Genomic DNA, 11,330 nt, shown 5'->3' on the forward strand with positions numbered 1-11,330 from the left:
CACTGTAGGTGCAGCCTTGCAGATCACTACAAAACCTGAAGGACTGAGATAACACAGATGACAGTCACCGAGTCATCTATGGCCTGTATATGAATGCTTTTCTTGGAACAGCCTGTCAACTCTCTGAACTGTGTCTTTGATGTGTGATAGTGATGAGTAAAATTGTTGTCACAGCATTGTTGCCATTGACAAGTATATCGATATGTGTGACAGATACGTGTTTGTGAAATGTATTCAATCTATGTTGATAAAAACAGTACCTTAATTTAGCATTCAAACTAGAGCAGTATGGTCTTTTTGAAGAAATGTTTGGTGAACAGACTTGGCTCCAGTTCTCTGAGGTGGGCCAAAAAAATGTTTTTAGGGCGAGTCATAAAATGACCAACAAGCAAAACGTGTATTACCCTGGGTGGGTTGAGCTGGGCCTGCCAATAAATATGTAATAAATAGATTATGTTCATGTTTCTAAAGAAAAGAATGACATTCACTTTCAACAAAGCCAAAAACACTGAAATCCGTATAAAAAAAATACCATGAGACAAATTTCTCTAGAAGAAGTCATCGTCCATATGAGAATGAGAGGTCTGTGACAGCAGCGTGTATTTCCGATAGGGCACTTTCCTCTTCTGAAGAAAGAGGAAGCATGTATTTAGATATGTGAGAGGTGGGGGCAGTTTCACAATGAGGTTTAAGATATATGATATGTTGCCAACCTTTCACAATGAAAGAACTTCAAAAACGATTTCCCATACAGAAGCAATACAGAACTTCGCTTAACTGTCAGGAAGATGTGCAATATCAAAGCGCTACACTGTAATGATTGTCTCTGCATTGCAGACATTTCTAGGCCAGTCGTTCAGCGCTCGGTTATGCCCATCATTTCTAGCATGCTACTTTTTTTTACTGCTCTCCAACATGCTGTAATTTCTCCTCATGCACATTCAATAGCAGTTTAATGCAATAATCATTTATTTACCTATTATTTATCTAACTAATATATGCATTCATAGGCCTACAAATTATATATATATATATATACACATACATACATACACATATATATATATATATATATATATATATGTGTATATATACACACATGCATATATATATATATATATATATATATATATATATATATACACATGTATATATATATATATATATATATATACATATCCACACACACACACACACACTATTGTGATTTTATTAAAATAATTTTAGTATAACATTTTTTTGTTTGACCTCTGGACCTCTAGTATTTCTTGAGGGAATTCACAATCGTCTTAGTTTTGTAAATGTTATGCTTTGTTCTTGGAGTACCTGAAGCACAATATGTTAGATGAGAGTTTTTTTCTGTGCATGTTTCCAGTACCTCTTTGGGACTGATATATAAATAGTGTTGAGAGCTGTGTGCACTGCGTTATGGTCCTGAATAGCTGCTTTGTTGAGTGTTAAGTTACAGTACACTGCTGAAGCAGTCATGAGCTTAAGTGTGTGTGTGTGTGTGTGCGTGTGTGTATGTAAGAGACCTTTTTTGCCTCAATTGCCATCTTAATTCTATGCTGTAATCAATCTGTGACCTCCCAGATCTTGTGATGTTACTTTAGAGAGCATGTAATTAGAAACGGACAATGTTAAAGAGAAAATTCACCCAAAAATAAAAATTCTGACATTTAGATATAACACCTTCTTAAAGTATCAAAACTCATTATTTGCCATAATATTATAGTACAGTATTATTATGCTGCTGCCACATTCCCTGACTCATTAAAAATGTATGTGGATACAGAGTGTATGTTTCTCGTAAAAAAAAGTTTTAGTTTTTTTTAACAGGTTCGTGTTTCATTTTTATTTATTTATTTAGCAGATGTGCAAATAATGCAAACGACCAATGACAAGTGGTTCGAGATTTTATCTATTATAAATTGAGCAAAACCACAAACTTATCGATTTGGAAGAAGTATCTCAACCTTTTATGAAATAGACAACTCCCAAAATGTTAAATAATAATAATAACAATGTAATAATAATATGTGACTCTGGACCTCAAAACCAGTCTTAAGTGCCAATTTTTCTAAATTGAGATTTATACATCATCTGAAAGCTGAATAAAATAAGTTTTAAATAAATTGATGTATGGTTTGTTAGGATCGGACAATATTTGGGCCGAGATACAACTATTTGAAAATCTGGAATCTGAGGGTGCAAAAAAAAATCTAAATATTGAGAAAATCGCCTTTAAAGTTGTCCAAATTAAGTTCTTAGCAATGCATTTACTAAGTTTCTATACATTTACAGTAAGAAATTTACAAAATATCTTCATGGAACATGATATTTACTTAATATCCTAATGGTTTATTTTATAATATTTATTTATTTATTTTTTTATAATTTTGACCCATAAAATGTATTTTTGGCTATTGCTACAAATATACCCCAGCGACTTAAGACTGGTTTTGTGATCCAGGGTCACATATTATAATATCGTGGTGTTATTGTTAACCTAGAACTGGAGAATATCAAACAGCTACTGTCATCATTAACACACATCTAAAACTTATCGCGGACAGACAAAAATAGATAGCTTTTTCTGTGTGATTTACTTGGTAATTTATCTTCACAAGACTTAAATGTAGCTTATGAGTTATGGCATAGTATACACATTATTATAATGGAGGGGTCACATCGGGAGGAACCATTTCTGCCGGATCTGTACAGCAGTGAAAGGGTGGGTGGAGGTGTGACGTAGATTATGACCGCGTCTCTGGAGCGAACCAACACATACAGAGGCGCGGAGTGTACTTACAACGACAATGTTAATAAACAAAGTGCTAAAAGCAATAACATCTAGCATACGTGTTAGTTTTAAAGCTTTCAGAAAGACTTGGATGATGTTTCTGATAAGCAGTAAGTTGGCACTACAGGAGCGTGAGGACAGTAAGTCCGGATGTCCCCTCCGTGTCTCAGTGGTACAGTCCACTGGTAAAATTCCGAGAATTGCGAACTGCGTCTTCTCAGAAGAGTTCTTCCAAGAACTGCCTTCGGTGGACACTTCCAAGAAAAATATACCAGGTGATTTTCTTCTATCTAGCAAAAAGTCTAGACTAAACACGAAACGCTCTAAAGAAACGAGTTATTTCTATAGTTGTTTTTTTTATTTTGTTTTACACCAGACTACTTTCTTGTATTTAGAGCTGCCGTGTTAATTACGCAACTCGACTTTTGTTGGCCTAATTGCGTGAATTACTAATCTTGTTCGTCTCATTTGTCAGTTTCGCTCTCTATAGAGTTGCGTTAGATTCAGTGAGGTTAAGCTGATTTAGGAAGCTCTGAATTGTATAATAAAGACAGGTTTATGCAACTTTATATGGGAGGGAAACTAAGTTTATTCCCTATAAATTATAGACAGCCTGTGTGGTCATAAAACAGTATTATAATACGCGTTATTATAGATCATATAACTTACATTTTCAATTTTACATGCCAAAATTTCTTTATAGGTTTTCTCTGACTTTGTCATTCACCCATGCGCGTGCGATTATATGCTGGTGAACTGGTTTTCGTGGAAAATGTCATAAATTATGGTTAATAAATCCAGCATGCGAATATGTTTTATGTTCGATTGCGTCAACATTCAAACAAATTAATGTCGTGAGATTATTTATGTGTACTGCAGTCTCTGTCTCAAATACAAACACCTGTAATATTGTCTACTCATGTGGCTTTTATTCATAAACTTGTCGCTGTAATACTTAGTCAATATGTGACAGTGTTTGATATGAACCTTCGCTGTTCAACAAGTGTCACTCGGGAAAGTGTCTTAAATCATATAGCCTACTGCTCCCTATATAGTGATGTTTGTCTAAATGCAAGGTAATGCATGTTTTTCAGAGCAAAGGTGAATTTCTGAAATAATATCAAAAGCGTAAAGACGTCGTCGGTGAGATCTGGTTAATTTCGTGACTCGAGGGCTGTGTCTCAAACTTAGTAAGCTGCCTACTTAGATGGCATTTTCGGGGTATCGTATCTCTAATATAAAAGCGTATATTAGGCTGTTTAAAGCTGTCTTGGTAGGCAGCTCTCTAGGTTTGTCTGCACACTTTGCTCGCTCAAGTCGAATGCATATAGTAAATATTAAAATTATATGAATATAGCAGTTAAGGGGGATTTTAAATATTTAAAAGTATGTATGAATTGTACAGTATGTGTAAAACAACAATTAGATATTTTACTATAAATGAAGAACTATTCAAAATGAACAAACTCAAAGCAAATGATGACTATAGAGACGTAATAATTAGTATTATATATTTCACAAAGAATATTTTAATATAAAATATTGTTAGGCCTAAATGTAAATGTAAATCATATCTTCAGTTTGCAACATTGTGATTTTGTGGACATCTAGTGTTCATTTGACTAAACTTGCACACCTTCAGTTTTGTTATGATTGTGTAACATTAGATATAACTATACAGATATATATATTTTTTATTATATATTTTTTTAAAGTATATCTGGTGTGATATAGTTTGTTTTTAAAAGTTTAGTATGTATTCATTGAATGCATAACATTCATTCAGATGTTTTACTTGATTCTGAATGCTTTGTGCGCAGGTGAACAATGTCAAGTGCAGCAGACGGCTGCATTAAGTTCACTCGCCATGCTGGTGATGTGCTGTTCAACTTCAACCGCCTCCGCAGCAGAAACATCCTGACCGATGTCACCATTGTGGTTGGTGGGCAGCAGTTCCGGGCCCATAAGACAGTTCTGATGGCATGCAGGTAGTGCTATAACTTTTGCATTTTGCAAAATGTTAAATACATGGCATGCACTGTAAGTGACATTTGCATTCCATCTTGTCTTTTTCTAGTGGCCTCTTCTACTCCATGTTTGAAGATGCTTATAAAAGCACCTTGAGCATCATAAGTTTAGATCCAAAGGTGGACCCCGATGGCTTCGCCATATTATTGGAGTTCATGTATACGTCTTGCCTCACGCTTCAAGACAACTTCATTATAGCCACCCTCAACACAGCCACATACTTACAGATGGAGCATGTGATGGACACATGCCAGAGGTTCATAGACTCCAGGTGAGTGCATTATTAATATATTAAGTGAATTATTAATATTTGAATTAATAATTCAGAAATACATTAAAAATGTAGTTCACTGCATATATGATGAGCATATTTGTAATTTAAAAAAAAAATATGGGGGGGGCTGCATATGGAAAAAAATAGGATGATACAACTTTCCTGATATAATGAAGGAAAAAAACTCATTAAAAGGTATATATCAATTAAATAGAATGGCATCATCAAAGAAACAAAAAAACTGCTTCACTACCTGTTAATATTGAATAGTTGAAAAACTTGTCTGCCTCTCAAGTTTCTATGTTTTTATTCAAGTTTTTAAGTCTCTTAAAATATCACATAATTTGACTTTTTTGACATGGCAAAGTTCATTTGCATTGGAATTTGTCATGTAGTCTAGCCCCCAAAACATTACACATTATAATTCATGATATTTGTAATTTTGTATAAATGTAATATTATAATAATAAATGTTATAATATATATATATATATATATATATATATATAGTTATTTATATAATAATTATTTTATACTGTATATAATTTTAATATTGTATGTAGAATTTTGAACATTTTAATGTGTACGCTTGTATTAAAGGTGTAAAAATATTTTATTGCTTTTTAAGTGATTACACCACATGACATTTCTTTAAAGTCAGTCATTAAATCAAACGATGGTTAAAAATGGTATAAAGGTTTTTCAAAACAAAAATAAACCAATAAGACGAATACAACGATTACAGAACTGGCCCTTAGATTTCTTTTTCTTCATCTTGGACACTGTTATTTATCACTGACTCATCATCTGCTGGTTTTTCTCAAAGGGGCTTGTGTGTAAAGCAGACCAGAGCAGAGATGCTGGTTAATCACGGCTGTTTATCTTCAGAAGCTCCCTTCATCCTCAGCGATGCCCTGAACACCCAATCCAGCATGAACTTCAGCACTTACGCTCCTCCAAATCTGCACTATGCAGTCGGCACTTCCACTGAAAGCCCTTCTCGCTTCTATAGACATCTACCTCTCCCCATGGACACCTCCAACACCACAAACCCGCTCTGGCAGATCCCGAAGACTGGCATAATAGCCCGCCAGCAGCACTCCCCGCCAGACAGCAGAGCCTCGGCTCGGACCGTGACTAACGGAGGAGCCACGGAGGCCAGAGAGGAGAGGAACCGTCCATCTGTGCTCTTCCGTTCAGCTCGAGCCGAGGGAGACAGGAAGACTCCGCTTCTGAATTCAGAGGTGGAGAGCATTGAGCCGTGTCACACCAGTGGGCCCAAGAGCCCTCTCAGATCAGACTGCCAACCCAACTCACCCGCAGAGTCCAGCAGCTGCAGTCGAGGAGCGGCGTCTCCTCCCAGCTCCATCAGTCTCCCCAAGGTCCGCAATTGGAAGAAGTACAAGTTCATTGTGCTGAACTCCACAGACGGGGCGAATGACAATAGCTCGCCGACTCCATCCCACATGGCTACAGAATCCACCACCAAGAGCGGTGAAGCCCGAGGGCAGCTCATTATGGATAGCAGGTCAGTGAAGCCAAACTTTAAGGATGGCAGTGTGGCAAGTGTTAGTATTTGATGCATTATTCTAAACATGGTGTTTTTAGCTCTGCAGATGACTGCATCAAAAAAGAGAAACACGACTCTTCACTTCCCAACACTTTGACAGAGGAGAGCAGCACAGGACCCACAAGATCAGGTGAACACACTTTCTTCACAATGTTGAAATGGATTTTGGGCCTAAACAGCATTCATGGGCAAAATCTGATAAAACATTTTTTTAGAGAATTTAATATTTTTGGGGGCATGTGTCAGTCAGAATGGTCAGAGTAACAGTTTTTGTTGTTTTTTTAGATACATCTAAGATTTGACTGTGGCCCCCATCTTTTTCTGTAAAAAACTTTTAGGAAATAATAGGATATTTTAGGAAAATTATATTTATTAGTATTTGGTATGATATTACATATAATCTAATGTAATACCTAAATTTATTAAACATGAATAATTATTTTAAAATTAATATAACTAATAATAATAATAAAACAGTAATAATTGATTTATTAATAAATAAATAAATAACTTTAACATTTCAATATTTTATTATTTAGTTTTGTAATTTGTCAATAATAATAGCATTGGTTTGTCATTAATAATCATATTTAGTTATTACATAATAATAATAATGATAATTAGTAGTAGTAGTAGTATCAACTATTTACAAAAATCTAGGCCCCAGTGGTTTTCGGAGTTTAAAAAAAAATAAAACTTGTGTATGTTCACTTGAGTATTTTAAAATTGTAGTAGTTATTAATTATTATTATTATTAAAAATATTTAGGCATTACATTTTATGTATGTGGGTTATATATAAGCAATGTATTTGTAATAACCTATTTAATATTAAATCTGCAGTCCATAACTTTTTTTGTTTAAAAATGATCTGAAATCAATATTTGAGCAAGTACATAACCAGCCAGTGTTGAAACTATCACCTCACTTTAACCTGATTCACAATGCTTAGCTTATAATAATGTTTTCTAATTTGAGTGGTACGGGTAGGTTTTCGCAGGAAATTCGAGCATGGCACTGTGTCATTACGTCACGTCTGTAAACATAAAGAGGTTTTCCCGGCTACGAGGCTCTCACATGTGAGGATCCTGAGGGTGGCGGATCGTTTATAGCCTTTTCTCACAGCAGCTGGAATAATTAAATGTATCATTCTGATGGCAGATTGTAATCCAGAAAGGATTATGTTTTTATGAAACACATGTGAATGAAATTCAATTATATTCCTGTTTTAAATGTGCTTCTGAATACAGAGAGCCTGGGATTACACAAGATTTGTATTTTAAAGAAAACCAGTTCGAAGGGAGCATAGTCTGCTTTTTGGGTTAAAATAATTTCTTAATATGAAATTCGAATGGCATGACAATTAGATTAAACTGTACAGAAATTGAAACCTACACATTAATACACACTATACTCATAGTCACGCGATGCTGATGTTGTTAACATTAATAATTTGAGAATAAAGTATAACAATAATAATACTTTGCATGGTTTGATGTGATATGAGCTAACCGATCTTTAGATTAAATCACCATTGGTAGCGAGATTTATGGTAATGCTTTTTTCCTCAGTTGGTCAGAACAAACGTGGCAGACTTGTTACTTACTTGGTCAGATGGCAATATACGGTGAAAATTCTTATTTGGGTCATATATTCCAATATATTCATATATTCCAAGACGTAGGCTAATCTGTGATTGTGAAGTACAGTAAATATCCACACCGGTGTGGTGACTGACAGCCACGCATTCACCTCAAAACTTTAGATTCATCCGCTCTGGAGCTGTCCCACATCACATCCCACGCAAGCGAGATAATTCTGCAAGTAACTGCAATTCCAGGTTTTCAAACAGAGATGGCGACAAAGAGGCAAAACTTACGGACTGCAGCTTTAAAATACTAGTAATATACATACTAAAACTTTTAATAGTTGCAGTCATATTTAATAATATTTAGGAATTACTTTGTGTATATATATATATATATATATATATATATATATATATATATATATATATATATATATATATATATATATATATATATATATATATATATATATATATATATGTGTGTGTGTGTGTGTGCTATATTTGAGTGATATATATGTAATACCTGATTAAATATTAAAACGTTTTAATGTTTTAATAGTTAATATTAATAACATTTAACAATATTTAAGTATTACATTATATATTTTAAGTGAACATACCTGAGGTTTATTTTTATTCATTATTTTCCTGTTGGGTTTTTTTTCCTCTTTGGGGCCCCCTATTGGTCACAGGGCAGTATGTGCGGTGAATGTGAAAAGTTTTCCCACCATGTCTGCTATTCTTAACTGTTGTGGATAAAAGTATTTTGGAATCTTATTGTTATTATATCATTATCATAACCAATGTTGACAGTCTGAACTAATAGATCTGATTTCATAACTTCCAGTGTGTGAATGAATCCTAATAGCTCTTGTGTTGTGTTTGCAGAGCGGGACAGAGTCTACTGTAACGACTGTGAGTCCAGGAGCGAATCTGACGCAGAGAAGCTGCGGTGGCTGCAGGACGGAAAATCCTACAAATGTGACCGCTGCCAGGCCATGTTCTGCTATAACGGAAACCTAGCGAGCCACAAGTCCGTCCACACAGGTACATTTGCAATGCTTTGGAACTCTGCGATGGTGCTCACTCAGACCTGTGTGTTGCAGTTTTACATTTTTATACTGGTTTATTGTAGCAGGAGAGAAACCGTACCGCTGCAGCGTGTGTGGAGCGCAGTTCAACAGACCTGCCAATCTGAAGACACACTCACGGATCCACTCAGGAGAAAAACCATACAAATGTGAAACCTGCGGCTCGCGCTTCGTCCAGGTACTATATCAGACCCCCAGTGTGTTTCTGTACGGTGACAATGCAAAGCAAATGCTCTTCATCTTCTGCTTTCGTGTTTTCAGGTGGCTCATCTGAGGGCTCACGTACTGATCCACACCGGAGAGAAACCGTACCCATGTGACATCTGCGGCACGCGCTTCCGCCACCTTCAGACACTGAAGAGTCACTTACGAATACACACGGGAGAGAAACCTTATCATGTGAGCATCAGCTGCACATCTGTGACCCTGGACCACAAAACCAGTCTTAAGTCGCTGGGGTATATTTGTAGCAATAGCCAAAAATACATTGTATGGGTCAAAATTATTGATTTTTCTTTTATGCCAAAAATCATTAGGATATTAAGTAAAGATCATGTTCCATGAAGATATTTTGTAAATTTCCTACTGTATATATATAAAAACGTATTTTTTGATTAGTAATATGCATTGCTAAGAAATTTTCAAATAGTTGTATCTCGACCAAATATTGTCCGATCCTAACAAACAATACATCAATGGAACGCTTATTTATTCAGCTTTCAGATGTTGTATAAATCTCAATTTCAAAAATTGACCCTTATGACTGGTTTTGTGGTCCAAGGTCACATTTGTTCACATATCAGTATTGAATATTAGAACTGAGAAATCATTTGATGTGAACTCTTCTTGGCTTCTCATTTCAGTGTGAGAATTGTGACCTGCACTTCCGCCACAAGAGTCAGCTGCGTCTGCACCTGCGACAAAAGCACGGCGCCGTCACCAACACCAAGGTCCAGTGCAGAAGCAGAACAGACCTGCCCGTCGCCTCCCTCGTGACCTCTTGAAAACACATCAAGCTGTTTCAGAGACATTTTCAAGTTCCTTTAGCGAGAAAAGCCATCAGAAAATGCAGATTCCCGCATGGATCTTTGTCTTGCCAATGTCTGTGTTTACTCGTATGGTGACGCTGCCTATTATTTCTTAAATATGGATTAGTTCACCAGCACATTCTGGTTCAGCCTGCGTGATGGTTTAAGATTTTACTGTAAATACTGACTTCCAAGCATCGTACGTCAAGCTCTTGTCATGACAGCCTGAGTCATAGTCCAAGATCTCTAGTATTTATTTTTATGAAGAATGCTGTTTCACTCCCTTTTCAGTAAAACTATGCATTGTATATAATAAATGACAGGGAATACTGGTACAAAAATAATTATGCAATTGCAGTGTATATGTTTTGTCAGTGTGGTACATTTAAAGAAGCTCTGCTTTGTCCGACAGTTATATTGGATTTACATGTATTTGTACAGCTGTTTTTGGTACTAGAGGACCGAAGGTCCATGCAATAAAATATTTCATACCAAACAAATGCAAAGTTCTGGTTTGATTATTATTATTATTATTTATTCTATTATTTGTTTCTCTTTTTTGCATATTTAAGAATCTTACATTTACATACACATTTTTGATATTATAAAGTTAAATGCTAATAATTATGTACAGCCAAATCACAGTTGTGCAGGCATTCAGTGATAGAAAATACTAATAGATTATTAAAATGGAGTAGTGTTGAGTAGCATAGATATAGTATGAAAATGCTTCACAGAAATTTTAAATCAACTGTCAAGTTTCATACCAAGAGTTGGTTTGTGTAGCTACAATTTTAACACACTATTTATAAACATGGTCATGTTTAGTTTACATCAAATTTGAATTTCTGTGGTGTTATTTTAGTAATATATTAGTTTTTATTTATATTTTGAGTTAGCTATTATTTTTATATTTCCAGTTTTAATTGTATTTTATTTTTTTCTT

At 35.1% G+C, this 11,330-nt stretch overlaps 1 protein-coding gene across 2 annotated transcripts; it reads left to right on the forward strand.

Annotated features, from left to right (window-relative positions):
- Window positions 1-2,964: 2,964 nt before the first annotated feature.
- Window positions 2,965-10,878, forward strand: bcl6ab (BCL6A transcription repressor b). 2 transcript variants are annotated; one of them, XM_058765248.1, is made up of 9 exons: window positions 2,965-3,078; window positions 4,624-4,791; window positions 4,881-5,102; window positions 5,932-6,633; window positions 6,714-6,805; window positions 9,154-9,312; window positions 9,401-9,534; window positions 9,618-9,755; window positions 10,220-10,878. In XM_058765248.1, exons 2-9 carry the CDS (start codon window positions 4,631-4,633, stop codon window positions 10,358-10,360), a joined length of 1,749 nt encoding a protein of 582 aa, XP_058621231.1. In that variant the 5' UTR covers window positions 2,965-3,078; window positions 4,624-4,630; the 3' UTR covers window positions 10,361-10,878. The 2 variants fall into 2 exon arrangements, with proteins under 2 accessions (XP_058621231.1, XP_058621239.1); XM_058765256.1 differs by having other exon boundaries at window positions 9,404-9,534.
- Window positions 10,879-11,330: the final 452 nt, after the last annotated feature.

This window comes from Onychostoma macrolepis, chromosome 02 (genome assembly GCF_012432095.1).
Source record: "Onychostoma macrolepis isolate SWU-2019 chromosome 02, ASM1243209v1, whole genome shotgun sequence".
Lineage (NCBI taxonomy): Eukaryota > Metazoa > Chordata > Actinopteri > Cypriniformes > Cyprinidae > Onychostoma > Onychostoma macrolepis.

Excerpts from the sequence above, each read along its gene's own strand:
- bcl6ab (XM_058765248.1), top strand. The coding sequence starts at position 4,631 with ATGTCAAGTGCAGCAGACGGCTGCATTAAGTTCACTCGCCATGCTGGT. Across the intron at positions 6,806-9,153 it reads CACAGGACCCACAAGATCAG|AGCGGGACAGAGTCTACTGT; the intron begins GTGAACACACTT and ends TTGTGTTTGCAG. Across the intron at positions 9,756-10,219 it reads CGGGAGAGAAACCTTATCAT|TGTGAGAATTGTGACCTGCA; the intron begins GTGAGCATCAGC and ends TTCTCATTTCAG.